We start from the raw sequence: 14470 nt of genomic DNA, 5'->3' as shown, positions 1-14470 counted from the left end.
TATTTATGACAAAAGCAAACCATAAAGTCTTGTATGTGTCCGATGAAAAACTCTTCATTGTTGAACAAAGGATCGTGCACACTATGGATACCTTGTTCACACCTCTAGATATTCATCAGTTAAGATTCACTTAGTTATGAGATACAAAGTTACAATTATGAGAGAACAAGTCAAAACCTTTACTTACTAAGTCAAAATGATGAGAACGCAGATAAATCAAAATATGAGACAATTTCCATGAGATCTTGCAAGTGCTCAGGCATGGATATCTGAAAACCTGGACAAATATGAAGCTAGCAGTCACAAAAGCAAAATACTCATGGTAAAGTAAAATGATTCTACACCAAGTTGAATGCCTGATTTTGGGAGTTCAGTTATGAAAGTGTTATTGGTAGGTTTGTAGGATCAAAAACTCTTAACTGTAGACAAACTATCAACAATCCCACACTGACATTTGGGTCAGTCCTTTAAATCCAGACCCTCATCTGGTATCAATACTACTTCTTCATTTGAAATCATAGGATACAAATGTTTAACTTATAAGATAAAAAGTCATAATTATGGCATGTTAAATCAAAATAGTGTCCGTTAAATTATGAGGTTAGTCAAAATTATGAGACAGTAAGTCAAAGGTCACCATCATAATTTCGACTAGTCTCAATTTTGACCATTAATGTTATTGGTTTGACCTAGACGGTCAAACTTTCCACTTGCAACAATTTAGGATTAGAAGTCCGAATGTTGCTTATTATGATTTGACGCAAGGACATTTTGACTTAAATAGGGTCTCATAAATGTGACTAAGTCAGTAACCTAATGTGAGCCTTTTTGTTTCCATCATTCCTAACTTTGAATCTATTTTTTCTCTCCGTTTTTGGCAGAAAAGGGCTTCCATACATGGCTGCCATTCTGCAGATGCTAAAGCAGAGGGCATATCAGGTTAAAAAGAAAAAACAACCACAAACAACTTGCAGTAAAAATAAAAAGGAAAGCTAAACCGGGTTTTTGCTCAGCGCCGCCTGCAGCAAGCAGCTTTGCTCAGCACATGCTCCGCCTTGCGCTTCTTAATCAAAACTGGCACCGTGGCAATTACCTAATTAGACATCAATTAATCCACACCCTTCAGGTCTGCAGCCACGTTTGACCTGCGGAGTAATGACAAAAAAAGCCTTCAAAGAACGGAGAAATCAGATTAATGGAAGCCGCGCGGCAGAGGTTGCGCTGCATTCGAGAAATCTCCAGAAATATACCGCAGCTCATTTCATAATTAACAGGTATGAATATAATTGATTGAGACGTGAAAGCTTAATCACTCAATTCAATAACCAGGATATCAGTGTTGAGTAGATTAATTCAATTCAGTAATTAAAGTCGAGGGAAAGGTGAAGCTTTAGTTGATTGAAGGTTAAACAGCAGACTGGCCTCTTTATCGTCTCCATCCACCGTGAACATTGAACTCCACACGCTGACAGAGAATACACACTTTCAACATTTAGTTTGCCTTTTTTTATTAGACGTAGCAGTTTCACAAACAGCAGTTAGCCTGAAAATTACATTCAAAATGTGCAGCTGACCATGCGCAAACACTCCAGATACACCTTCAAACAAAAGTAACAGTCGATCGTGTGTTTTTTCTCCACAATCCGTGTATTGTCACGTTTTAATTCAAATGTACAAAAAAGAAAAAAATCAAAATCATCTTTCACTAGTTCACCATCAAAGCATACATACCTCAGTCACTATAACACATTTTAACAACTAGTTTCTGTCACTGTAAATATGCTCTGAAAGGTTTTTTAAAGGCTCTCCTTTGCATTTTAACAACCATACGCTCCCATTCATCAACCTTTGAAATATTTTCAGTACCGTTTTCCCTTCTCTGAATACTCTTTAATATTAGCTTAGGTGAAGAGAAGGGTCATCAAACCGACAGAGACAAATCATGTAAAAATTGGTAACATTGCAGTCCCCACAAATCCACTTTATTTTTGTTTTGTTTTTTCCCAGTAACGCCAGGAGCTCGGTGACGTTTCCTGCCACTGAAGAAACCAACGCTGACGTTGAGAAGACGATGACCGCCGGCAGCTTAACGGAAACTTGACCAAAGCACGCAAGACTACACAACACAGTTTGTACAAAGTGGCAAGACGAGGATGCTTCTGCTCAGGTTTTATTCCATTTAGGTTAATTCACACTCTCTCACACACACACACACACACACACACACACACACACACACACACACACACACACACACACACACACACACACACACACACACACACACACACACACACACAGAGGGCTTGTCCTCCATCATTCAAGTCAAAGGACGCTCATGTCACAGGGTTAATGGTTAACACTGGCTAAAAGGAGGGGGGGGGGGGGGGGTGATGGTGTCGCTAAGGTAAGTTGGGAACACGATCCAGTTCATCCAAGTGCCAAAAGACAGTCTGTTAACATAACACTGATTATTATATTTTTCCCACCTGATCCATAACCACACAGGGCTTGTACACCACAGACAAAGCTCCACGACACAGAAGAACCTCTTCGGTTCAGATTCAGCTCGTATCCTTCGGCGAGGTGATGAGGTTGCCGGTTTGGGCTGGTTAACGCCAATGCAGTCTGTTCGGCTTCCACCCGAAGGCGAAGAGTTCCACCGTTGGAAATTTACTGGCCACAGGGATCCAGTGTATGTGAACACACCTGAATGCTCGAATCCACCAAATCACACGGACGTCCACACGTCATCACTCTCAAACACTGTCCGTTGTCCGGCCTGCTACTCGCAGCAGGAACTGAAAAAGCGGGTGAAATCTGTACACCTTTTCTTTTTTTTCTTTCTTTTTTTTTATCTCCAAACCTATAAGTGCAACACTTCCATAAACTGTCCTGTCAATAAAGGTTAAATTAGATTTTTCTCCCACAACTGCTTGGTCCACAGCAATGTTCAGTTCAGTCAAAGAAAAGAGGATAGAGAGAGAGAGAGAGAGAGAGAGAGAGAGAGAGAGAGAGAGAGAGAGAGAGAGAAGTCTGTGTTTTGAAAAAGCCCAGCATCCCTACTTTGAGTGGGTGCCTTCTACCTGCCGAAGACGCTTTCATACTCGAGCAGTATGAGCTCCACTATCTGGTTCTGGTAGACCATGTGGACCGCGATGTTGCCCGTCTCCGTCTCGGGCCGGAGCAGCGTGGGTCCGAACACGATGGCCACGCTCTGGGTGGTCATGCGGTTGGCCTCCCCGTGGTCAATCACCCTGGGGAGTGGGGGAGAGGGAAGTAGTGGGGGGGGGGGGGAGAGATTTTCAGATGGAATGGGTCATAAATGGCTTTAGGTGAGCGTTGTTGTTGTAGACAATTGAGTGCAGCCTCAGGGTTTCATCGAGAAAAACAACATCACGGTCTTCCACACATCTTTAGGGCCTGAGCTCGAGCACTGAGGCACACCCTGCAACCGCGCTCAACGCTCCCGGCTAGAGCATAATAGCCTTTTTAAATAGAATCTACATCCTTGCATACAGATGCACAAAACAATAACATATTCATGGAAGGGAGAGGAAAAAAAAAGGAAGATTAAATCCGCCCGCTGATATACGTAGACCTCCATACACTGAATGTCACGCTATAAATTCCCTCAAGAAACACCACTTCATAGGTACTGAATTACAGCAAACACGGCGCCATATAAATGCAAATTGGAAACCTAGGCAAATGTCATTGTGAACATATGATATTGCCGGTGGCTCCAGTGGGCTAAGAATACACGTTAAACCTGGCTGTAGTTTGTGATTGCCCACAGGCTGATCAGTCGGAGGAAAGGTAAACACACAGATTTAGACCGGAGTTGGTAAGATATCATCGGTGCCATTTATGATTCCAGTGTATGAAAGTGTAGAGTTCGAGGGTATTCTGAACAGAGTCAGAGTTGTGCTGGATGTTGTCAAAGTAAAGCAGATGGGTGCGTGGGAAGGTGTTTAGGAGCTCGGGCACCCATAGCCAAATCAAAGCCATATCAGCGGACCATATCATAAGAATAGTCAGATTGTCCAATGAAGATCAGTAAAGGAATCGGCATCATGTCACAGGATAAGTCAGTTAAACTGTGTCCATTCCTATATTTACAGTAACTCTCTTGGCGTTGTCCAACAGTCTCTTTTAGGTCCTGACCAGAGTAATAGCGATATGGAGAAAATCAAATATTATGAGATGTTTGTCCAAATTTACACATTGAGATTTGTGATAAATAATCTTCAGTAATGTGGATATAATGACTAAGTGGGTAAAGGCAAATAACAGAACAGCTAGAACAGTCTGGTAAGTTCAGAAAATGAAATCACTTTATTGTAATGTAGCCTTTAGGACCAGGAGAAGACAGCACTTTTTTTCTCACTATTACGATATTACGATATCCAAAATCTAAGATGATATCTAGTCTCATATCACGATATCGATATAATATCGATATGTTGACCAGGCCTAATTGAGAGGTTTCATACAGTGATGTAGCGTGCGTCCTTTGTACAAAAACGCCACTGGACGTGAAACAAGTGCACAGGAAGTTTGAAAGCGGGGCTGTTGCAGAGGACGTTCACCGCTAAATATTCCCTTTGCTATTTCAATTAATTGGATGGTGGTAGTTACCCATTCTTATTTAGTGACTGATCAATCTAATATTATATGATGTGATGGCCTTTGCACAGTTTTTGTACACTGTACATACAGTACGTACTGTACATATGAATATAGGTTCCTAGAAACTCCAATGAGACAAATTAATTTGGTGCCTTTTCAGGGTCTTTTAAAATGTTAAAATGTAGTTGCGAACTACATCACTGTGTTTGTAGAAAGAAATTTGCCAAAGTAAAATATAGTAAAAATACAATGCTACATGCACATTGTGGACTGTATTTAAAAAGTATTGAAGTTCAATGCAAATGACATAGGAGGACTACAGTTTTATAAATTTCAGTCTCAGTAAAAGGGTTCTCATAGAATTTTTGCTGTATTGTACATATCTTTTTTATTGTAAACACTACTTATCTTTCTTTATCTTATTTGTACATATTACTTGTCTTTTTTATTTTTATTTATATAGGTTTCATATCTTTTATAGGATACCTGTCCTACGTGTCCTTATTGCACCGTGGGTCGGAGAGAAGCGTATTTTCAATTGCTCTGTACGTCTGGCACATATTGCAGAATTGACATAAAGATATAATATTGTTGATAAGCAGTTCTTATTTCTGGAGATAATATATAAAAGGGTTTCTCACTGTGTTAATGAAAGAGATTATTAATAGTGTGAGTGTGCGGTTTTCTTACCTCCGCAGGTGTTTAAAGAGGCCTTGCATTGTGTCGTGGTTGGGTTTTGGCAACTTCTTTATTAAGTCTTTGATTGAATTCACTCGCTGCTTGTAGTCGGAGCATTCTGAAGCAGAGAAACAAGCAGTCGTTGAATGCACATGTGCAGAGCACCATCTTGTGGCTGAACTAGGGGCCCTATGACAAGGCACTCTAAATGCCTCGTCATAGTGTATCTGAATAGTGGCCCTTTGACACAGTTGAATCAAGTCACTCACTGATGGCTTCAACAAAGTCGTCGAAGGACCCGTATGTGAAGAGAGGCTCGGGAAGCTCCCTGAAGAACATCTTGAGAGCTCCCGTGGTGACGTGGATGTCCTCCCACTTACTGTCATTCAGATCCACCTTCTCATCTGATGGAGGGAGGGAAGACAAACAAGACAGGGGGATGGAGAAAAGAAGGATGTTACTGGTGTGTAACAGGTCAGTATATGTCCCACTAGTCTCGCTTTGCCAGACCTTCCTCCACAGTGCTGCATTTTGCTTCTTCCTACTCCTTTTTAGACATGAGAATTTATTTATTTATTTAGCTTATTCTTGCTTTTTCTTAAAGGAATACGCCACCGTTTGTTGAAATAGGGCTTATCACGGTCTACCCTGGCTGTAGATAGGTGGGCCAACACATTTTTAGGTTGTTTTTTTGTCTTTTGTTGACTCACTTTTACTCACAACATGCTAACCGGCAACATAGGATTCCATTCACTACGCGGCGCTGCACCGGACTAAAACTATGCATGCACAAAAAAGGCGTTGGCCCACCTATCTACAGCTAGGGGAGACCGTGATAAGCCCCATTTCAACAAACGGTGGCGTATCCCTTTAAACTGAAATACTGTCTTGTATTTTAAGTATTTTGTTTATTTTTTTTGTATGTTGTTTGAAATAAAACCATTCATTCATAAATCATTCATTCATTCTATAAAAAGAGCTGTGTTTTAGACATGTTATGCCGACCTTACACCAAACAACCTAACCCTAACCCTGTTGCTAGGGCTAGGTATGGTTAAAAAAATGTCGATGCCAGTACTGATACCAATACTGTGACTGATACCGGTTTCTGAACGATACGTTTTTCGATACCAAATTTATAAAATCCATTTTAACAAAAATAAATTACACATTACGGCACAAATCTTATTTATTTATTTATTTATTTACTCATGAGCCCTGTCTCTGTGTAACTTAGAGTTCTTCCTGCATACTTCTACGACGTGTAACGTTAGACAGCCAATCACAGACATTGTTAGATCTTAGTAGAAGCATGCTGCGTGCTTATTGGCTCACTGACACTGATGAGATCCTTAGGTATTGAAATTGGGTATTCAATGACGAGGCATATTTTGATACTTGATACTTTAGAGGCAATTCGGTCGGTGCCTAAAAAGTCTTGGATTTGGTACCCAGCCCTAACTGTCTCAGACTCATTTCCAATATCAGAATAAAATCCTGAGAGTCTTGCTAGAGTGGGCGTGCTCCCATCGTCTCCATCGTTTGGTGTAATGTGGTCATAACACTCAGTCCCAGTCAGTCTTTTTCACGTCTTGACATTCAGACAAAATCAAACGTGTTTGATATTATCCTAAGTTTTAAGTCTTGGTAGTAAAGTTAAATCACGTGAACATTGTCAACAACCAATGGGTGCGCTCCCTCCAGCACCAAACAGGAAGCAGCAAACTGGCTAGAGCCAGTGGTGTTTATGGTTGCTGTGGCGCCATGCTAAGCTAAACGCTAAAGAGGGGAAGTTGCAGATTTTCAACCCTTCTGAAGCGAGTCATCCAGCTGGGATTTACCGGCTGATAAACACCAGACATTCATCTGCATGTACGGCAGAACAGAAAATCTCCATAATTTCCTTTAAAGTTACCAGCTAACGCTAGCGGTAGCTTGCTAGCTTTGTTCAATCTTTCAAAACAAATCCAGTTGTAGTCTTGCAATGTGTGACCCTGCAAGATCCCCAGTCTTTACATATTATTTATGACAGTCTTTTTATTGGTCAGCCGGCAGACAGCAGTCCTACCATGATTTACAGCAAAGCGGAGCTTCTGGATCACTGCCAGGTTCCCGCTCACTCTGTATAAGCCGTCAATACTGAGACCTGCAGGACAAGGATGAGAAGAGGGGCAAAGGGACGAAAGCAGTGAGTGGAAATGAGAACATCGTGGGTCCGGACATGCCAAGCTGACCTCAAACAGACAGCACTGACAAAGATTGACCGATCAAACGGTTTAGGTTTAGGTGCAGCACCCGAGCCGTTTTGGGCAGCACCTAAGCCACATGAATGTAACTTAAAGACTTTTCTCAGATCTAATGATTGTAGTAGGACTTCTTTAGCTTTAAGTTTTTGCCTTTTTGAGAGCTATTTATTTAACTGCTCTAGCTTTTTCAACGTTTCAGACACAGATATGGTGATAATAACGGTCCAAAATGATGTTAAAAAGAGACACAAAACTACCAAAAAGAGACGCAACCCGACTACAAAGAGACACAGAAACCCACAAAGTCACAAGTCTTGGGCATAGCTAGGGAAAACACCGGCTCTTCTGACTGGCTTTTGTTTCATGTCCCACGAGCTTCACTTGAGTGCCCCTGAGTCCTGGAACAAATTACAGCACTTTCTTAAAATCAATGCACTTGTGCCTTTTGGACAATTTAGAAATCTGGCTTTAAACCTGCAAACGTCTACATGTACTTGCTTTACATCACCGTACTTTATTTTGTAGCCGTATTATCCTAACTTATTTATCAAATTTTATTCATCAACAGTTTTTTTTTTTAAGTTGTATTGTCTTTTACCTTCCTTATGATGGCGTATTCTTTTCTGTGTTGTGTTTGTAATTACTCAATGTCATTGTAGATGGCCGCCCCTCGATAATCTTTCAAGTTTAAATAAAGGCTGACTGAATCTCCTCGCATCCACTTGTGTCCTCTGTTGAGTAAAGATGCCGTTGAGCACACTGCAAGCACTACAGCTGACATCTAGCTGACCATCAACATGCATGTATGCATCAAATATGTATGGAAATTTAAAAAAGGGAAAAGGGAAACTGCTTCGTGTGAGATCACTGAGTCCCCAGGCTGAACAGGCTCCACTGCGATTCGACATATAGGGCTGTCTATGTTTGCTGATGCCAGACACACTGCACAGACAATGGGCAGAGATATGTCCTAGACGCTGCACAGTGGCCGTCTGCTGAGAATAAAATGGGGTGATGTGGTTTAAAGTAGAGATTCAGCCTCACGAAGCATTGAAGCTTTCCAGCAAAGTGGTTCTCAAAAGGGTTCACTTCTCGAGGCTTCATTTGCTCACAGCGCCACCTGCTGGTTAAAGAGTGTAAAACAGGCAGATATATTACAGATGATCTACGGGATCTGTGATAAACTGGATCAGAGACGGTTTTTGACTGAATTTAGCACCAGTAAAGACTTAAAAGACTAAAAAAATCTGTTTTCACGTAATCCATTTATATCAATAGTGTGTAGCCTATTTTCTGGTGGTATAATAAAATTAATATAACTGTACAATAAACGGATTTCCTTGAGAGGAATGCGGCTATCAAATATGTGTAAATCAATCTTTTTGGTCATAATAGAAGGAGCGGCAATATTGTAGATCCTGGATGTATAATACATCCGTGTAGAAGCTAGTAGTAGTAGTAGTAGTAGTAGTAGTAGTAGTAGTAGCAGTAGTAGCAGTCTGGATTTAACCATAACCCTCATAAATCCACCAGAGTTTAGAACGCCAACACAAAGAAAGAGGAAGGTAACGGACATCCGGCCCGGAAGTGGAACGTCGTGGTTGAAATAAACCCTTAATTCGCCCATCTACATGTGAAAATATGCAGGCTCTATACATGCTAGAAGTATTGTTTATTTAAATGGAGTCTGGCGAGTGTGGCTGTTTCTGGTTAAACATAAAGGATTGTAACAGAAAGGTCTGTCTTTGTAGGGATTCTTTCCATTATGACTTCAGAAATTTCTTTTTTCACTCCAGCGTACACAAACATTTATTGCAAGATGCTTAGGGGAAATGTAGTGGAGTAAAAGTGAAGGTTCCCAGAAATATAAATAACGAAGTAAAGTACAGCTACGTGCAAATTCTAGTTAAGTACAATAACAATTTTTTTGTGCTTTGTTAGATTACAGCACTGCTCATACCTGTGTTCTCCACATGGTCGATACACATGGTGACAAAGTTGGGTACTGATGTGTTCTCCCGCTGGCACAGACTGCTCAGGCTGCAGCCAAACACCTGATCTGTGAATCAACAAACACACATCCGTTTTTAGTTCTTTCATCTGTCCAGTGGAAGGTGACCGAGGACACGCTGTCTGCTGTTACATTGTTCAAACAGTGGCACCAAGCCACATTTGGGAAATGATCGGCAAAGCGCCGTCTTCCGTCCGAATACCTTTGATGTATCCCTTGTCTCGGACAGCCTGATAGGTGGGTCGACGGGTCAGGAACTTCTTGAGCTTCAACCTGGTTTTCTTCTGGTCTGATGAGTCCATACTCACAGACGTCTTCATCACTGAGGAAGACCGGCACAATATGAATGGATTTTGGTTTTACATACAGCTCACAACATGAACACAGTTTTTTTTTTTAGGGGACAGGCAGCTAGCGGATAGTGAGGAGATGTTTGCTGTATGTGACAAAAGAAATGTGTAGCCTAAAAAACACGTGACATCACTTAGAGCATCTTTAATATTCAAGACAATACAATAACAAAAAAAACTAAACAGACAACTACCAAATAATCATATTATGTACATGTGATTAAAACAATAAGCACATAGTATACGCCTCTCCACAGCAAATAGCTTCTTAGGAGCCCTCCAGAAAGTTCTGGCTCTTTCCCCATTTTCTATTATAGACATCCAATCTGGCAAACCCTAGCCATCTCACAACAAGCCCACTCCTAGATAGACGGCAGCCCTTCATTCTTCCATCCTCTTAAAAGAATCTGTCTGGCTATCATTCAACTAGTCTGGACCCAGCTTCTCATGTGCTTATCCATCCTGTTTAGGATTGACCCATCTCCCAGAACAAATAATCTTGGGCTGAATGGAACCTGAGTCCCTGCAATCAGACACAAGTTATCATGTATCCCGGTCCAAACGACCTTATCACAGGACCATAGGACATGAAGTGATTGGCCGTCCTCTGTCTCACATTTCCAACAATTTGGTGTGTCTTTTATGAATGCATTTCTTAAAGACACTAAGAATAAACAAATGTACAGTATGTTGTTGAAACATTCTCCGCCGGTCTCACCTCTGTTCTTCTTGGAGTCCCGGTGGTCTTTCTCCTTGTCCTGTTTCTCAGCTCCTGGAGACTCGGGCATGTCCTCCTCAATGGCCTCGTCTGACTCCCAGGCCTGGATAGGAGACACAGATATGTAGCGTTGGATTCAGATTGAAGACAGATGTATCATTCAGATACATTCAGGCTTGGATTATTATTCTAAGTGTCTGACAACATTATGTAAAGACATGTAAATGGGTGAATTAAGGGTTTATTTCAAGCAAACCAGAGTGGTGATTGTCGGAACAGTGGACAGACGAACCAAGACGGCTTTTGGTAGTTTTATTTTGTTTCTGCAGACTTGGAATGAAGTGTGTTTTACGATGATAAAAGTAGTGATGATTTTAATGGAGTCTGGTGACTTTGGAGGTATCGAGTTTGGGGCGGTTTCATGTTGAACAAAAAAGATCTTACTTGAACAAAAAGGTCTATCTCTGTAGGGATCCTTTCTATAACGTTAGCAGACGCTTAGAACAATAAGCTGAGCCTGTCAGTGGTAAAAAAGCAGTTTTTGTGGACGTAAAGTGAAGGTGCGCAATTGCCCATCAACATTACATTGTAGCTTGTATCGCCGCTGTTGACTGCAGCGATCTCGCTTAATAATGGACCAATTTCAGAGATTGTTGTACCCATCAGTCAGACAAAAAACGTAGGAAAATAGGGTCCAGGTTGAAAATAAACAAACAGAAGTTACCCTTTCAAAGTAAAACTTGTGACAAGATGTTGCTAATGAAAGATGTCTCCTCACATGTGTGCTGATGGTCTCTGTGAGGGCCCGGTACCAGTCGTTGATGACGCTGTCGATCTCTGACTGGATCAGCAGCTCTGTCCCTTGACGAGTCTTCAGCTGGGGGGGGAAAAGTCAACATTACTATGGACTAGGGCTGGGGCCACATGCCTCTGTCCCCATTCCATTCTTTCATGATACATGGGTGCTGATTCCATTTGTATTGCGATTTTCATTGATTGTGATTCTAGAAGTATTGCGATTTGATAGTCTTCAGTATTGTGATTTACTTTTCCTTATTTGCAGGGATGCACCGAATCCCGGATTCGTCTGAATATTGGGCTTTTTGACGGGGTTAGGTTTTTTCCACCGATCCCTACGCTTAATGACGCCGTTGATTACGGGAAGGTGTTTACGTAGGTGGAGCGTTCAATGCAGTAGGCTGTGAGAAAGTGAAAATGAAACTCGTGAGCAGAAAAAGTGTAGTCTGGCAGTACTTTCAGTCAAAAGAAGGCCATTCAAGTCCAGCTACATGTTCAATCGGCAATGCCGATTGGTCTCGTGGTGGATTCGGTGCATCCCTACTTATTTGACAAAAAACTAAAGTTGAATAATACACTTCTGGAGACAATATATCATGAGACATTTCTAAACACGGATTGTTTTCTAAGAAGCAGCAACACATTTATTTCAGAGATATTCAACAGGGGGGTCTGTGACCCCTATGGGTCTTCAGAGTTAGTGCAGGGGGGCCGCCAAATTATGTTTACAAAATTTTTCAAAAGTTTCTTTTTTCAAAAATGAATATATGTCTTAAAATATACATCAACATGAATCTAACATTTTAATAAATTATATAAATAGGCCTATTTGTGAAAAAAAAGAAGTAATTTACACATTGAAGATAAGCTGTTATGCCTACTATGGTGGCTATATAGTTAAGCTTAAGGATTCACTGCCATTCACTTTCATCCATGCAGCCCAGTTTAATGCAACTTAATTTTACACTGTATATGTAGTAAGGGGTCCCTACGGTCTCTCTTTTAGCTATGGGGTCCTTGGCTTAAAAAACATTGAAGACCCCCAGATTTATTTCATTAGTAAAGAAGAACATAACATGTATTTTCTGCATTTTCTGCTTTCGCTCTGTTTTTGTGGAAACAGATATGATGTAGTCGTCGTTGGCGGTACCACATAAACAGAAAATATAATATACAAATATAGGGAAAAGAATCGATAAAAACAAAACAAAAAAAAAACACGATACACAGGGTTATTTTATTTTTCCCCCACCCCAACTATTGACCACATTAAAACGCCCAAAGCGCCGGCTGATCTACAGTGAAACCTGACAGCAGATCAGTGGCGTTCTGTACCTCGATGACGTGTTTCTTGCTGGACTTGTCCTTGGATGCCCAATCCACCGCCCCCCCTCGCAGATCAACAGTGAACTCGGGCTTCGACTGGTTGCTCCCAAACTTCTGGAATCAACGAAAACAGTGTGAGAGTCCTCGTCTGACACAAAGATGACACAACAGGGACGCGTCGTCGTTGAAGGAGGAGTTTTGTGTTCATGTTAACAACCGAGAAACGTTTTGGGAAGGGAACTTGTGCCCGACATGCTCAATGTTTTTGAAAGCAGGTGTCACAATTTGAAACTTGTTTTGGAACTCTTCATGAATACACACACATCTTTAGTATCGTGTTACAAGAAAAGCAAAAACACTGTTAGATGTTATTTATATTATTAGCATATTAAGTAACAGACATTTGGTTAGATTCTTAATAAATAAAACTCAAGCCATTTCCATGACTTTCTTGTGAAAAATGATAATTCTTTCTAGTCTGCTTGTGTTTCAGCCCCACCGTTATTGTTTAATGTCATTAAAAGTGCAAGTTGTGAAATCTGACTTCAGACCAGTGCGCTGCTATTCTTCCAGGTTATGACACAGACCTTTGAAGGAATCTTAACGGACATGATTTGGAGTGAGGCACTGGTAATGGGGAGGTTTCATGTCTTTCCCCATCTGTCTCTCCTGTCATCTCTCTGCTATTGGGCATTAAAAAATGTCATACAACACAGAGACTTTCTACTTCACAACCTTTCATCTGCCCATCCAACTCAAAGCTGCATTCACTCATTTGTTTGCCACCTGAGGGAATCAAATCAAGCTTTAATCACAACACTGGCTTATTATCATCTTATAAAGTTGTTATGGTGAACATATGGTGAGCCAACTGTTGCCTATTTACAAATCCAGCAGACACAGAGCGACAGTAGCATGCATTTGGAGTCGTGTTTTTTCCACCTGATGGGAGATCTGGGTTCAATTATTTTTTTTTTTTAATAGAAGTAGTAGTTTATTTGAACATTTAACAAAAATTATATATATATATATATATAAAAAATGTAAATGACAGATAAATAAGGACATGTACTTCTCAGCAAAATCTACCAAAATTATTATAAATAATTCAAATAAGAAATTCCCATGTTCAAAAAGTAGAGTAGGAACTTTTCTAGTTCTAGTTCTCACTGCAATACATCAACCAATGTGTCCCTGAGCAAGACACTTAACCCCTCTAGTTGCTCCAGAGGTGTGCGACCTCTGATAGATATATATATATATATCTATCAGCAATTGTAAGTCGCTTTGGATAAAAGTGTCAGCTAAATGACATGTAATGTGATGTAATGTAAGTCCAATATTCACTCTCCTTGTAGCTCCGATTTGGGCTTTACCAAGTAGGCCTGTAACAACTATTACATAATTGTCAATTTTCTTGTGCTAACATTATCTAAGGTTGATGGTAATGAGATTTTTTTGGGGATATGCTAAATTGTAATTATTTAAGTGATTATCGGTTGGACTGTTGAGCTAAAGCTATGCTAGTTGTTAGCAGTTGACACGTTCATAGCAACAAAAATGACAGGGGGGGAGGGGTACATTTAGAAAAAATATTTTATGGTAAAAAAAAGAGGCGTTGTTTACTTTATAGGCTGTGTACCCGTGTTACATTACCTGGGTCACATGACAGTGATATGACCAAAAGATGTAACCAGGGATTCATTCAAAA

General features: G+C 40.6%; 1 protein-coding gene across 7 annotated transcripts in view; it reads right to left on the bottom strand.

Moving 5' to 3' along the window:
- Window positions 1–1487: 1487 nt before the first annotated feature.
- The window catches only part of arhgap12b (Rho GTPase activating protein 12b), a 93051-nt gene continuing 80068 nt past the window's right edge, over window positions 1488–14470 (bottom strand). For 5 of the 7 annotated variants that reach the window (XM_039790616.1, XM_039790617.1, XM_039790619.1 and 2 more), the window contains 9 exons: window positions 12769–12873; window positions 11414–11512; window positions 10636–10738; window positions 9770–9889; window positions 9517–9615; window positions 7379–7456; window positions 5580–5714; window positions 5323–5428; window positions 1488–3257 (listed from right to left, as the gene is read on the bottom strand). In XM_039790616.1, the coding sequence (XP_039646550.1) occupies window positions 3083–3257; window positions 5323–5428; window positions 5580–5714; window positions 7379–7456; window positions 9517–9615; window positions 9770–9889; window positions 10636–10738; window positions 11414–11512; window positions 12769–12873 (1020 nt within the window). In that variant the 3' untranslated portion in view covers window positions 1488–3082. The remainder of the gene's footprint in view (window positions 3258–5322; window positions 5429–5579; window positions 5715–7378; window positions 7457–9516; window positions 9616–9769; window positions 9890–10635; window positions 10739–11413; window positions 11513–12768; window positions 12874–14470) is intronic. The other 2 variants (XM_039790620.1, XM_039790622.1) reach the window with 1 other exon arrangement.

The sequence above is a fragment of the Perca fluviatilis genome, chromosome 22 (genome assembly GCF_010015445.1).
Source record: "Perca fluviatilis chromosome 22, GENO_Pfluv_1.0, whole genome shotgun sequence".
Taxonomy (NCBI): domain Eukaryota; kingdom Metazoa; phylum Chordata; class Actinopteri; order Perciformes; family Percidae; genus Perca; species Perca fluviatilis.
The sequence above is the reverse complement of the archived record's forward strand: the minus strand, read 5'-3'. Positions and strand labels throughout refer to the sequence as shown.